Raw genomic sequence first — 16,156 nt, 5'->3', positions numbered from 1 at the left:
AAAGTGTTTCATGGGGAAATGTCATGTCCAGATGATGGTCACTCAACAATAACGAAGTGTTTCATGTGGGGAAGGGGGGGTCATGTCCAGATGTCAGGGTCACTCACTGATAACGAGGCGTTTCATGTGGGGAAGGGAGAGAGGGTTGAGGGAGGGGGGGGGGGAGTCATGTCCAGATGATGGTCACTCACTGATGACGAGGTGTTTCATGTGGGGAAGGGAGGGTGGGGGGGGAAAGTCATGTCCAGATGACGGTCACTCACTGATAACAATGCGTTTCATGTGGGGAAGGGAGGGGTGGGTGGGGGAGTGATGTCCAGATGTCAGGGTCACTCACCAATCACGAGGCGTTTCAAGGCTGGCTCTGCCTCCATGTCTTCACGACAGGCTACCATCTCCTCTTCAACATCACTCATGTTCTTGTCTTCTGCACATATACATGCCACCTCTATCAGTCACGTGGAAAGCATTCCAAATACAAAGCACTATCCCATGCTTAACACCACATACACACACTGGGTTTGTGTGTAGCTGGCACTGTGAACAACAACCTAAGTGTGGATATATCCATCACATGAAGCATAATCCAAACAAGAAGTATTAGAAGGTAATAACACTGACGTACATTCACTACTAATAAACACAACGTCAACAAAGAGCAAAGGACAGTATTTCTTACCAGTTTCCAGTCAAACCCTAAAATATCTCCTCCAAGTCTCTGGAAATAATTGACAGCACCATCTGCATGCGGCTGCATTTTGTTTATTTACATGTGTCCAAGCTGATGGAATGCTCAGTGGAATCGAATGGGTCTTTTTCTTTCTCCACTTACAGCTGACAGTTACTGCTCTTCTTTCAATGCTTAATTTAAGAGACAGTCAGTTCATGAGACCTGTGGTGTCACTCCTCTTTAGCATTAATGGAACTGATAAAAGATTCAGATCTCTTCAATTCCAGAAACCACCTCACAAATTTTCTGTAACCCGTCCTCAGCCACTCATTTGCGGGTTTCTCAGTAACAAAACATAACTGTTCCTGCAGGTTTGATGGAATGACCTATGCTTGACAAAACTAACTGGCCCGATGATCTTTCAGAAATGAAAATATGAAAACTACTGACCACAAAGGGGATAAACATAGATACTGAACAAGTACACATACATACACCAGGAAAAAACACAACATCAACTCGACTCTAAAGCTCGGAGAAGTACAGGTGATTACAACTGTCCTATATGTAGTCAAGACACACAAAAAAGGTTTGAAAGCATACAGATGGTTGGACCAGAATTGAAAAAAAAAGGGGAAAAAAGAAAAAAAGACAAAAAAAGACAAAAGACTGAAGAAAGACCAAATTCCAAAAAGGAACTGGGTAATTCCTACAACAGTTTTTTTCAAAAAGAAGCAGTATTATTTAGTCATACAGATGAGAAGAGTCGACAAAACTGAGGTCTTCTGTGCGACATGCACTTAGTGCATGGAAAAGAACCTATGGCAACAAAAGAGTTGTCCATGGAAAGATTCTGTAGCAAAATCCACTTTGATATGTAACTTGCAGGCTTTTTTCTTTTTTTTTTAATTGCAGGCACTTTTTTTCTTCATAAGAATGGGTGACACTGCAGTGTGGCCAGTGACAGCAGCCTGAATTTCGCACAGAGAAATCTGTTGAGACAGAAAGAAAGACAACAGAAAAGAAAAGAATACAACACAAAACCATACAGTATTCCCAGAGTGAAGAGGGCCCTGAGGAGGCCAGCACTCACCCTCCACAGCCAGTGAACTAGGCACAGAGTTGGAGTCTGTGGTGGACAGGGAGTCCAGGTCCACCTCCGCCACAGAGTACGACCGCAGCTCTTCTGCTGGGGGCTTCTCTGCATCGGGGCCTGCTGGGGCCAGCAAGATCATCCTGCCACACACACCTCTGCCATTAAATCATTCTGCCACACACACCTCTGTCATTAAATCATCCCTCCACACACACCTCTGTCATTAAATCATCCCTCTACACACAACTCTGTCATTAAATCATTCTGCCACACACACCTCTGTCATTAAATCATCCCTCTACACACACCTCTGTCATTAAATCATTCTGCCACACACACCTCTGTCATTAAATCATCCCTCTACACACAACTCTGTCATTAAATCATTCCTCTACACACACCTCTGTCATTAAATCATCCCTCCACACACACCTCTGTCATTAAATCATCCCTCTACACACACCTCTGTCATTAAATCATCCCTCTACACACACCTCTGTCATTAAATCATCCTGCCACACACACCTCTGCCATTAAATCATCCCTCCACACACACATACCTGCCATTAAATCATCCCTCCACACACACCTCTGTCATTAAATCATCCTGCTACACACATCTTTGCCAAAACAAACGAATCATACTTACTCCTGACAGTTGGCAGCAGATATTTTACCATATTGTAGGATGGTGTCTCTCATGGTCTGTTCGACTGAAAACCTAAAACAAATTGAAAAAAGACAAGTTAAATCACAATTCATAACATACACAAAAACAACATCTACCTGATCAATAAATGACATCACTTTATCAGATTTAGCAGTATGCCTGTTATCTTGCTCCATCGTGGCAGAAGCCATTTATTCTGGTTCATAAGGTCTGTGCAGAAACTGACAATTAGAATGAAATGAATATCTGAGATGGACACTTTTCCTTAACTTGCTGGGTCCGTTTTCATTTTGTCCCAAAATATTTCTTTGTTTTGGCGGGGGAAAATATAAATAAAAAAACAAATAAAAAAAAAACAACAACAACAAATGAGATGGAAGTAAGCTGAAGGAGAAAAGAACTTAGTATAACATTTATAAAAAGGGATGATCTAAAAGATCACAATCAATTTATCAAAAAAATTGAAGTTCATCTTGTGCAGAGACAAATCAAAGCAATTTCATACCAGTCATTCAAATGCATGCATAATTCTGATACATGTGAGAACATCTACACATGCAAGCGCACACACACATAAGGAGCAAGCAGGCATACTGACTGTGGGGGTGCAGTGACCAGGTCATTTTGGATGGTGACGACACAGGGCACCTCTCTGGCCTTGTTCAGCCGTTCCAGGATGAGGTCAGCATCAACCAGGTGAGTCAGGCCTCCCTTCTTGGCACGGGCAGCATCTGTATGCCAGGCACACCTCAGTCATCAGCACTTACAAGGCTGTGGGACAGGCACGTCCCACTATGAGGGGAAACCTGTCCTGTCTGGCCCTCAATGTCATTTTTGTTGACTGTCTTGTCAAGAGGACTTTCAGAATGTCAGCACTGGGATGGTCCCCAAAGGCTAACAAGCCCCCAAGACTACAGCTCTATGAGCCAGTGCAATTTTGCGTCCTAGTTCAAGAGTCTTAGTCCTTCACATAAGACTCAGCTGTAAATGACTTCCCATTGCTGTGGAGAAACCACTGATCACACAGCTCTCACTCTGCTGTTGACCCAACTGTAAGCTCATGATTTAACAACATCCCTGCCCTCCCTGAATTGTAAGAACTAAAACAGGCTCACCTTTTCTCTCATTTGAATAAATGTGACGCCACACATGAACATCATGGATAAGTTGCTGGAGTAAATTTCACGCAACACGCTGTGAAAGTGGAAAGGGCTAAAGGATCTACAGAACAATACAGAACTGAGCACAATGAGTAACCCGGAATTATGAATGATTCCAAACAAATCTGAATATCTCTAACACGCTCCCGATTCATTTTCAGGAACAAATGAGACTGCCTCAAAATGAAAGTGTGTGGGACAGCTTCATTTAGAACTAACACTTTTTTCCGCCAAGGGTCATACATCAATACATACCCATCAACACTTCCTCCAGTTCCATTTTCGCACTTTCTAGGAGTGCTTTCTGCAAAAAAACAAACAAAAACAAAATCACATCGTCCCTCAAGCCTTTCAGTCTGGTGGAGTGAGTGGAAAGACATCAAAAAGAAAGAAAGAAAGAAAGAAAGAAAAAAAAAAGTACCCATATGTACTAAATTGTTTCAAGACAGTGATAATATTTTTGATGACATTTTTTATCCCCCTCCCCCCAACCCCCACCAAAAAAACGTGTACCCATATGTACTAAATGTATTAAGACAGTCATAACATTTTTACAAAAACTAAAAACTTTTTTTAAAAACCCACTTGTACCCATACGTACTTAATATGTTGTTTTAAACAGTGATAACATTTTCATCACACACAAAAAATTGTACTGATATTTACCTAATATGTTATTTTAACTTTTTTTTTTTTTTTAACCCAAATATACTTAATGTGTTATTCTAAAACAGTGATAACACATTTTCTTGCAATATTAAGCTTTTTCTGGCAAATGCCACAAATACCTAGAAATCCGTCAATAAAACAAATCACCCAAAACAGAATTTTGTTGTTTTGTGCTTTGTATTGAAGAAAGAAAGCCATTTTACATTCACAGTTGCTACCACACAATTTGCATTTGAGACAAAGAACAGCAAGTGAACAAAGATTGCAGGCTTTGTGACAAAGTGACACCCAGAAGCAGACAGCACACACACTCACCACTTCTTGGAAACATTCTTTGGCACTGTGGGCCTCGGCCTGGATTTCATCCAACAACTGCTCCTCTCTGGAAAACAATGCAACATCTTACACTCTGCTCCTCTGGAAAACAGTGTCACATCTTACACACTGCTCCTATGGAAAACAGTGTCACATCTTACACTCTGCTCCTCTGGAAAACAGTGTCAATCTTACACTCTGCTCCTCTGGAAAACAGTGTCAATCTTACACACTGCTCCTCTGGAAAACAGTGTCAATCTTACACACTGCTCCTCTGGAAAACAGTGTCACATCTTACACACTGCTCCTCTGGAAAACTGTGTCACATCTTACACTCTGCTCCTCTGGAAAACAGTGTCACATCTAACACACTGCTCCTATGGAAAACAGTGTCACATCTTACACTCTGCTCCTATGGAAAACAGTGTAACATCTAACACACTGCTCCTCTGGAAAACAGTGTCACATCTAACACACTGCTCCTCTGGAAAACAGTGTCAATCTTACACTCTGCTCCTCTGGAAAACAGTGTCAATCTCACACTCTGCTCCTATGGAAAACAATGCAACATCTTACACTCTGCTCCTCTGGAAAACAGTGTCAATCTTACACTCTGCTCCTATGGAAAACAATGCAACATCTTACACTCTGCTCCTCTGGAAAACAGTGTCAATCTCACACTCTGCTCCTATGGAAAACAATGCAACATCTTACACTCTGCTCCTCTGGAAAGCAGTGTCACATCTTACACTCTGCTCCTCTGGAAAACAGTGTCACATCTTACACACTGCTCCTATGGAAAACAGTGTCACATCTTACACACTGCTCCTATGGAAATCAGTGTCAATCTTACACTCTGCTCCTCTGGAAAACAGTGTCACATCTTACACTCTGCTCCTCTGGAAAACAGTGTCACATCTTACACACTGCTCCTCTGGAAAACAGTGTCACATCTTACACTCTGCTCCTCTGGAAAACAGTGTCAATCTTACACTCTGCTCCTCTGGAAAACAGTGTCAATCTTATACACTGCTCCTCTGGAAAGCAGTGTCAATCTTACACACTGCTCCTCTGGAAAACAGTGTCACATCTTACACTCTGCTCCTATGGAAAACAGTGTCACATCTTACACTCTGCTCCTCTGGAAAACAGTGTCACATCTAACACACTGCTCCTCTGGAAAACAGTGTCAATCTCACACTCTGCTCCTATGGAAAACAATGCAACATCTTACACTCTGCTCCTCTGGAAAACAGTGTCAATCTTCCACTCTGCTCCTATGGAAAACAGTGTCAATATTACACTCTGCTCCTATGGAAAACAATGCAACATCTTACACTCTGCTCCTCTGGAAAACAGTGTCACATCTTCCACTCTGCTCCTATGGAAAACAGTGTCAATCTTACACTCTGCTCCTATGGAAAACAATGCAACATCTTACACTCTGCTCCTCTGGAAAACAGTGTCACATCTTACACACTGCTCTTCTGGAAAACAGTGTCACATCTTACACTCTGCTCCTATGGAAAACAGTGTCACATCTTACACACTGCTCCTATGGAAATCAGTGTCACATCTTACACTCTGCTCCTCTCTGGAAAACAGTGTCAATCTTACACTCTGATCCTATGGAAAATCAGCTATGTTACAAAGATCACACCAGTAAAACTCATGTACAATGACTTGCAGGTTTACACGTATCTCATATTGCTTAAGTTTATAAACCAATTCCATGGATTTGAAAGCAATGTATGCCAAAAATGTATAATCCTGAATACCACACTGATTCTGCATGTCATGGATTCTACAATGTTAAAGAGAGGAGGGTAGAAACAAGATCACACAACAAATTTAAACAGAACTCAATTTATCAAACCAAGATGTAAACATGCTGCTTTCAAACATGTCTTCCTTCAATTACAATCGCAATAATAGTTGCCATACATGCACTGTGTACATATGGCCATAGTTTTGACACTTTACCTGTGGAAGCAGCAGAAGGCATTCCATTTAATGGTCCATCACACATACTAGAGATTGCAGACAGTTTGTTAAAGCATTCATTGTCACATTTGAATGCTATTGTTCAAAAATTAAAGGCGAAGAGGAGAGTTGAATGGTGAGTTGGGGAAACAGCACGATGAACCCCAAAGGTCAAGGGAGGGCAGTGAACAGAGTGGAGAGCTGAATGGTGAGATGGGGGAAACAGCAATGTGAACTCCAAAGGAGGGCAGTGAACAGAGTGGAGAGCTGAATGGTGAGATGGGGGAAACAGCACTGTGAACTCCAAAGGAGGGCAGTGAACAGAGTGGAGAGCTGAATGGTGAGATGGGGGAAACAGCACTGTGAACTCCAAAGGAGGGCAGTGAACAGAGTGGAGAGCTGAATGGTGAGATGGGGGAAACAGCACTGTGAACTCCAAAGGAGGGCAGTGAACAGAGTGGAGAGCTGAATGGTGAGATGGGGGAAACAGCACTGTGAACTCCAAAGGAGGGCAGAGAACAGAGAGCTGAATGGTGAGATGGGGGAAACAGCACTGTGAACTCCAAAGGAGGGCAGTGAACAGAGAGCTGAATGGTGAGATGGGGGAAACAGCACTATGAACTCCAAAGGAGGGCAGTGAACAGAGAGCTGAATGATGAGATGGGGGAAACAGCACTGTGAACTCCAAAGGAGGGCAGTGAACAAAGTGGAGAGCTGAATGGTGAGATGAGGGAAACAGCACTGTGAACTCCAAAGGAGGGCAGTGAACAGAGAGCTGAATGGTGAGATGGGGGAAACAGCACTGTGAACTCCAAAGGAGGGCAGTGAACAAAGTGGAGAGCTGAATGGTGAGATGGGGGAAACAGCACTGTGAACTCCAAAGGAGGGCAGTGAACAGAGAGCTGAATGGTGAGATGGGGGAAACAGCACTGTGAACTCCAAAGGAGGGCGATGGGGGAAACAGCACTGTGAACTCCAAAGGAGGGCAGTGAACAGAGAGCTGAATGGTGAGATGGGGGAAACAGCACTGTGAACTCCAAAGGAGGGCAGTGAACAGAGAGCTGAATGGTGAGATGGGGGAAACAGCACTGTGAACTCCAAAGGAGGGCAGCGAACAGAGAGCTGAATGGTGAGATGGGGGAAACAGCACTGTGAACTCCAAAGGAGGGCAGTGAACAGAGAGCTGAATGGTGAGATGGGGGAAACAGCACTGTGAACTCCAAAGGAGGGCAGTGAACAGAGAGCTGAATGGTGAGATGGGGGAAACAGCACTGTGAACTCCAATGAAGAGCAGTCAACAGAGAAGAGAGCTGAATGTTGACCCCAAAAGGCCAAGGGAGAGCAGAGAACAGAGAGAGCTGAATGGTGACCCCAAAAGGCCAAGGGAGAGCAGTGAACAGAGAGGAGAGCTGAATGTTGACCCCAAAAGGCCAAAGGAGAGCAGAGAACAGAGAGGAGAGCTGAATGTTGACCCCAAAAGGCCAAAGGAGGGCAGAGAACAGAGAGCTGAATGGTGACCCCAAAAGGCCAAGGGAGAGCAGAGAACAGAGAGCTGAATGTTGACCCCAAAAGGCCAAGGGAGGGCAGTGAGGGGAAGACAAGGGAGAGCACTGACCTGGCCTGAAGCAGGGAGTGGAGCTGGGTGAAGTGCTGACGCACGTGGTCCATGAGGTCTGTGTCCACCCTGGTGGAGGGCATGCTTTCCCTCACCATCTGAAACACCACCACCCACCATGTTGTCATGTCACAGGACAGGCATGGGGCTACCACCCCATACAACACTGCTCTACTGTCTATACCCACAGACTGAAATTCACTCTTCAACATGTGCCAACATAGAATAAAATCCCGAGTGATGCTATGATTAAATCAAGAAAGTCTTTAGACTGAAATATAACTACACGCACACACTCTAACCCACAAACTCATCCATTCCCACCTCCATCCCACCAACACTCAGAACCCCTCCTCCCCCTCTCCACCTTCGATAAGCTTCTATCCAAAGCATTCAGATTCTAACAAGTCAACAATACTCACATTATCACAGAACACTCCTGACCCCTACTCCACCCACACAAAGGTACACAATTACTCCACACATACAGCGCTGTTATCATAATTCACTAGTGTTAATACACACACCAGAAATGTTCAAATGTATGTGTGTGTGCACACTCACAGGATAAAAGAAAAGAAAGCTGTTCAAATATCAAAGATCAAATCTAAAGGATGAAGGGACACAAACCTCTCAAACTATGCCAAAATTAATCTCCCACACACATAAAAAAACAACAACAACATGCATACACACACAAATATGTAATGGACACAAACTTTTTCGGATTCTTCCACTCTCCAAAGAGTCTCTTGGGCAGCCAAAATGGCTGGTTCCATTTTGTCGAGAACCCCTTTGTTCTGCAACAAAACATTTTCAAGGTTTGCTTTAAGACAAAACAGATGACAGACACCTTAATCTTCATTTCCAAAAAAAACAAAAAACAAAAATGTGCTTTGAAAGCAGTACGAAAGAAAGACCAAAGTGGAGCAGCAATCATTCTCATTCAAGCCATGTGTCAGAATTACTTAATCCATGTGTGTATGATCTGACCATTTTAAAAATCTACAACCAAAAAGGAAATGACATTTCTATAGAAAAAAAAACCTTTATTTTTTACTTATTGTAGATAGCTTTACAATTTCTGAAACATTTTCACTCAATTCTACAACACAATAAACTCAGAAAGCAATTGAAAACATACAAATAATCTCTCTGAACTAGGATTGAGCTTGATTCCAGAACAGGGAAGTTCAAACAAGGAGCAACACAATATATAAAAAAAAATCCAGGAGAAAAAACAGGAAAGAACAAGCACCCAGAAGAACACAGATAAATGACAGACTGGCAGACAAACTAACAATAGGTTGGATATTAACCTGAAGTGTTATGAATCATTGGTTTTTACTGTCCTTGCAAAACACTGAGGACCACACATGTTCATGTTTTCAGTTTCTCAAGGACATGCATGCATTCAGACTAATCCATACATGCTACGCCACATTTGCTTGGCAGCGTCTAGTCAGAGACGATAAGCTGAGATTCCCTGTGCAGCATGCACGTGGTGCACTGAAAAACCCCCAAAGCCAACGAGTGTTGTCCTCTAGCAAAATTATGTAGAAGAAGTCCAATCTGACCTTGTCCTCCATGGTCTGCACGTTGTGTCCCTTGTGGCTGCCCATGATGACGCAGCGTGAGCAGATGGGCTGGTCGTCGTCCTGGCAGAAGTACTCAATGGGGCACTGGTCATGGGTCAGGCACATCCGACGCAGCGTCTGCTTGGGCATAATCAGCCTGACGGTGCCCTGGCTGTCACCGCCACACAACACATGTTCATGCAGGGGATAATCATGATAATAATAAAATTACTGCATTTATATGCCACTTTCAAACCTGTCAAAAGTGCTTTACAATAACGTCAGACACAAAGCACACACTCACATTCACACACACTCATGCATTAAGGAATAAGATGTGGAACCACAGAATACAGATATGGAATGGAGTGCCTTAATGCACAGACTGCTTGAAAAGGAATGTTTTTGGATTTGTTGTGAAGCATGTGAGCCAGGGACTATGACAGGGACAGTAGAAAAGGTGGAGAATTCTGGGTTTTGTTTGTACAACTGAAGAACTAAAAGCTCTAAAGGTTAAAAACTCTGGGTTTTGTTTGTACACCTGAAGAACTAAAAGCTCTAAAGGTTAAAAACTCTGGGTTTTGTTTGTACACCTGAAGAACTAAAAGCTCTAAAGGCTGAGAAGTCTGGGTTTTGTTTGTACAACTGAAGAACTAAAAGCTCTCTTGCCCTGTTTTTTTCTGCTGAATTTGGGAACTCAACAGATTCTATCATCAGCAGAAGAGCAGACAGACACTGAAGGGACATACATGTTTAAAAGGTCAAATATACCAAGATGCAGTTCCCAAAATGACATGAAAACAGAGACACAACATCTTGTGCTTAGTTCTCTGCAGGAAGCCAGAGCGATTCTTTTAAATGGTGTCCATCCTTACATTACAGGTGGTAAGGTGCAACTTCCAGGAAAGGCTAGACATGACAGGGACAGAACCAGCAACAAGTGCTGTACCACTCACACTCAACACCTCCACCCAACATTAATCTTCATCCCTGAACAGACCAGCTGCCAACATCACTCCACCAAAATAAAACTCCTTTGGGTCTTCACTACAATCATTACAATTATTAACTTTATATACAGGCTGTCACCCCACAGCAGTTTCTGGACAAATTTCTTCTGTGAACATCTATCAAAAGAAAAACACATGAAAGTGGTGATCACTAAACAATGGGAGTCCCGGCCACCAGGAACAACAGCAAAACAACTGAACAGTAGGACAATTCTGCAGTAACCAGCACAGCACAGTTAACCACAAATGGTATTCATTATCCAATACACAAGTTCTGTAACTTTCCAAAGTTGTTTGTTTGACAGAGAATCCTAGGGGCCCTTTGCCATACTGGTGAACGTTCTAAAATGGAACCACAGGCAACTGTGGTGTGTTTGCTGATGACAGTTGTAACAAGTTCCCAAGCCCCACCTGAGAGCTGCTGTGGATGGGGTCAGTGCCACAGGCCTGTGTTTCTGCAGTGTGAGGGCCCTCTGGTGTATCTGAAACATACAGCGGTGGTCACCAGCCGACATCTCTCTCACCCGTAGTCTGCATTCTTGCTGTCGCATCACCTCATTCACAATTCAAGGTCAGATAACAAACCCTAACCCCACATAATTTATTGTTGACTCATATTCTGTACTGGTCTTCCTTACCCCAAACCCCACCAACCTCATGAAAATAGCAACAAGCTCAAGACATTGGGGACTGTTGCTCTGTACAGGGATTACCACAGGATAATAGAAAACACAAGTAATAAAGTGTTTCCACAGAGCTTAGATAGATAATGGTGATGTTCAGTCTCTCTAAACCATTGTTTTAAAGCTGGTATTTAGACATGGTTAGCACTGATCAAAGCAAACATTAGGTTAATATCTAGACATGGTTAACATTCATGACAGCAAACAGCATATAACAGCAACTGAATGAGAATTACAGCATCAAACTTCAGTATCAAGCACAATTATTACTACTCTATCACTTTTTTTTTCTCAGGTAATCGTGCAATGCAAAAGTTCTGATGACACATGACCAAAAGAGTTGAAACACACCACCAAAGGGTACTCACCTTGTTATAGCATGGTTTACACATGATTGTTTCACACTGGAAACACTGGTACACTGCAGCATTGACGAGGCACTCTGAGCACGTGACACCTGACACACAACATACAATGTTACACACACACACACCTGTCAATTCATTTCCAGTGCAGAACACCTTATACTTCACTTTGACCAAGGCAAGGAAGATCCAGTCTATTTCATTTGCATAAAAAAAATCCAATTCATGCAGTATTGCATCCCACAAACGTTAAACTGTAAATACGATGCAGTGTATATCATATATCAATCAATCATAAAAATCTGTTTATATAATTTCAGTATAACTGCTGCACACAGAAGTGCAAACTGCATAAATTGATCTAAAATATATTTTTAATCACCATTTTTATACCACAAATTGTACGCTGGAATGTCAACATTTTGACAATAGGTAACATGAAATTATTCATTTTATTAGTATTGTACTGTTTTACTATCCCAGCATTGTGTTGTGTTGTATCAAACACAGTTTCACCATTTGCCCATCTTCATCACAATCATACTTCAGGACAGAAAGTACTGAACATCCACACAGGAAACAACATGGAAGCAAGACAGCACAGAAAGACCAATAAATTGTTTGGCTTTTTCATTACAAAGCATTAAATGATGAAAATCAAATCTTTAAATATTAACAGAATTACAGTGCACCTGTGTTATGTACCACTTATGAGAAATTAATTATTTTCAAAACCTCATTCTATCATGTTTCTGCTGTCAAAATGCCAAAGGTAAAGTTTACCACACACACTGTTTAACTAACAGGATTAATTCAGACCTTTATCCGCACACAAGTTTCAAACAAAAAAGGAGGAAAGAAAAGGAGAAAGAAAATATAAGAATGTACCGACCTTCATCTGCTGTACTGTCCTGTCTGTTGACCACTTGTTTTGTTTTGGCAGTATGTCTTTCCGAGATTTTGCGACTTTGGCTGAAAAACAGTTTTGATTCCATGGTACAGGGCAAAACCACTGCACTTAAGTTGTTACACATATCATATGTTTACAAGTCTGTCTGAAAAACTATTTCCTTAGTCAAAGTAGAAAAGTTTGATTTCAAAGTTTGTCTGAAAAACTATTTCCTTAGTCAAAGTAGAAAAGATTGATTTCAAAGTTTGATTCAAAGTCTAGTGCTGATTCCACAAAATGTGTAGCAGTAACATCTGTTTTTTGTGTTGTTTTAATTCCATTTTTGAGAAGTGGGTTAGTTACCCTATGCCTCCATATCATTAAGTTTATTCAGCAATACTCATACCATTATGGAAAATTGTAATTGCTTAATAGTGTGACCAACATGGTAATTGTGTGAGCTTATATCACTGACTTAAGTAATATAATCTGTGTCTTTCGATGAAGTGTTTTCTCATTCAGTTTACTCTGTTGTTGAACTTGTTCTCAAGTATACTTCCATAATGGTTGGCATTACATTGTGCAGTCAATCACTCAAGCACAGCTGTTAAAAGAAACATCAAAATTAAACAAATTTCTCCACACCCCATGGGATCCCTCAAATTAGGATTTAAAAAGTTACTGCTCACACAGGGATGTGTTCACTTGCACACACACACACACACACACACACTCACTCTCTCTCTCTTGAATGTTAAGCAGAATTTTATAAGTAACAGCTCCTACATTCGAACTCATCATTTTCTCCAATTTCTCACAAGATAATGTTGTGCAAGACTCACATTTCCAGGACCATGCCTTTCGTCCAAACGCGACCTACAATGGAGAAGTCTGGGTTGACTAGCCTGTAAAGGCCAGGCCCACCTCCCACTTGTGTTGCTGCCTGAGAAAAACAGTAAACACTAGATCATGCACCACCACAAAAAACAACAACAACAAAAATCTATAACAATCATGAAACACCATTACACCTTTAATCATACCATGAAGTAAAACTGTTATCATCATCGCTGCCTTTTTTCTGTTTTTATGATAATACAGAAAACCAGTGATTACGTCTGCAAAAACTAAGACTGTCTTTAATGCGTAAACTGACTGGTGCATACTCCACATAACCACACAAAAAGTCAATGCATCCCTAAAGGATACAGTACCTAGCTTCATGCTGTATTCTTCAGACTTAGAAAATGAAACATCTACGACACAGCAGCTGACCACGTCACTTCTGAGCTTTTAATCTTTCTCTGATCAATCTGCTAAGGCTCAACAGACCATACAGAGAGTTATGTTTTTAATGTGTAAATGCTTATAACACCCACAATAACCATGATTAACAAAGTTTAAACAGTCATCCAAGTAAAGATTTGTCACAGACACACATTAAGTATATGTCACTGACATGAAGTACATGCCATAAAATCAATCTGAATCAAGAATGTGCAAACACACAAACAAGTTAAAACCTGCAAAAAACAAAACAAAAAAAGTGGAAACTAACAATAACACCAATAACAAGTTACAACAGAATTAAATTACAAACATAATCACAGTAATAATGATATTAAAATTGATACCACAAAAGTAATAATAACAAGAATAAATACTTTAACTAAGATGAAACAAGCTCTTTCCTGCAAACTAGATGATTTAACAGGGCACATAAGCGTGAACCTACCTGACAATCAGGACAAGTTACAAAGCCATCCTTTCCCTCAAGCCTTTGCACACACACGACGCAAAATGAGTGACCACAGCGCAATAACAGTGGGTGTCGCGGCTGTGCTGTAGACCCTGTAAGGCAGAAATAAAGTACACACAAATGTAAAAATTCTGATGTCATTTCTTTGCAATACAACATGGGTACCATTCTGAACTTGTTTCCAGGGTTTTTGCTCATACAATATGCTTGGAATTGTGGAGTCGATTGTTGAATGCAAATCAACAATTGTTGTATTTCAGTTCAGGTGAAATTTTATTGTATGTAATATTAATGTTAGTAATTCTGTTATCCATGTAAAATTACTAATGTTAGTAAATGTTTCTGTAACATTATTTTCTTGTACATCTGGACACAAGACAAATCTTTCCATCAGCAATTCTTAACTGCACTGAGATCCAAGTAACGATAAGCATTCAGAGCAGAGTATCAGTTGCTGCCTCCCACCACTACCAATAAGGATTTTTTTTAAACTATTAATTTTTTTATTGACTAGTTGTGTGCGCAATCCCAAGTCCACTGCAATGATGGCCAAAACTGGCAGCCAGAACATATTTTATCCTGATCAAAGACATCTTATCCTGATCAGACATATCAAAGAATATGACAATGAAAAAGTTTTTGTCTCAATGATATTGCTACATGCTCTTCTCTAAGAAAAAAAGAAAGAATATAACTGGTCAATATACTTACATAAAGTTATATAGCCAATATATGTGGTCAATATACTTTTTTTTTTTTTTATCATACTAGTACAGTACAAACTCGCCACAGAGTGGGTTCTTTGTGTCTCCCAATATGCATACAATGGTAAAAACAGTACATAATGACATGTATACAATAGTACATGTTTATGTCATACAACTAAAGACAAGACAAATACACCAATACAGACTGCAAATTTTATAAGAATCACCCCATCAAAAAAGCACAAAATGTGCCCCTCACCTCCCACACATGTACAAAACACAATGAACACCTGTCCACCCAAACCCACGCCACGTGGAAACTTCTTTTGAACAAAGGGGTGGACAGACCACTATGATGCACACATTTCATTCACTGACCACTCTTGCTCAGCGTTGCAACTTCTCAACTGCGACAGATCGACGTTATAAGGTACATACACTGAGCAAGATAACTAAGCGCACCCAACAGGCCTACAAGTACAAAGAAACAAATGTTAGTCCAAACGAGAAATCACTCATGTATGATGCTCGCGGTTTTGTCGAGCCCTGCACGCGAAAAACTCTCGCATCTAAAAACATCATATATATTTTTTTTACAAAGAAAGAAAGCCTATGCCTCTGAAGTATCTCATCGTAGTATGATATTCATAATAATCCAATCCAAATTTTGGGGGTTTAAAAGCCTTCCTCAAGCCTCCTGCGCCATTCACGTGTGGAAAACAGCCGAATCAAAACAGCTTTGCATCAAGTCAAGCATTCGTTCAAGTAATAGTTGTATTACTATTAGTTTTATTTCTTGCATGCATATACATCACCACTGACCATATAAAACAACAGAATACTGCTGGTCGCAACGGGGACACGCAGGCGTTTTCATGTTGGAATGAAAAGTCGTTGTCAGCCTTTCTTCTTCACTGGTCTGCACACACTGACTGAGTGAGCTGTATGTTTGTGTACGTTCGTCCGTGGCGGGCAGTAAAAATATGGA

At 41.2% G+C, this 16,156-nt stretch overlaps 1 protein-coding gene across 1 annotated transcript in view; it reads right to left on the bottom strand.

The window, feature by feature from the left end:
• The window catches only part of LOC143297834 (RING finger protein 17-like), a 68,142-nt gene extending 52,026 nt beyond the window's left edge, over positions 1–16,116 (bottom strand). The window contains exons 1-15 of the mRNA XM_076610351.1: positions 15,991–16,116; positions 14,438–14,553; positions 13,545–13,645; positions 12,706–12,785; positions 11,817–11,905; positions 11,177–11,247; positions 9,756–9,927; positions 8,898–8,978; positions 8,179–8,276; positions 4,581–4,647; positions 3,852–3,900; positions 3,035–3,167; positions 2,416–2,487; positions 1,764–1,906; positions 338–427 (exon numbers count right to left, since the gene is read on the bottom strand). Coding sequence (XP_076466466.1) covers positions 338–427; positions 1,764–1,906; positions 2,416–2,487; positions 3,035–3,167; positions 3,852–3,900; positions 4,581–4,647; positions 8,179–8,276; positions 8,898–8,978; positions 9,756–9,927; positions 11,177–11,247; positions 11,817–11,905; positions 12,706–12,785; positions 13,545–13,645; positions 14,438–14,553; positions 15,991–16,045 — 1,417 coding nt within the window. The 5' untranslated portion in view covers positions 16,046–16,116. The remainder of the gene's footprint in view (positions 1–337; positions 428–1,763; positions 1,907–2,415; positions 2,488–3,034; positions 3,168–3,851; positions 3,901–4,580; positions 4,648–8,178; positions 8,277–8,897; positions 8,979–9,755; positions 9,928–11,176; positions 11,248–11,816; positions 11,906–12,705; positions 12,786–13,544; positions 13,646–14,437; positions 14,554–15,990) is intronic.
• Between the last annotated feature and the right edge of the window lie 40 nt (positions 16,117–16,156).

Source organism: Babylonia areolata, chromosome 23 (genome assembly GCF_041734735.1).
Source record: "Babylonia areolata isolate BAREFJ2019XMU chromosome 23, ASM4173473v1, whole genome shotgun sequence".
NCBI classification, from domain to species: domain Eukaryota; kingdom Metazoa; phylum Mollusca; class Gastropoda; order Neogastropoda; family Buccinidae; genus Babylonia; species Babylonia areolata.
Note: the sequence above shows the minus strand (reverse complement) of the source record. Positions and strands in the feature narration are given on the sequence as shown.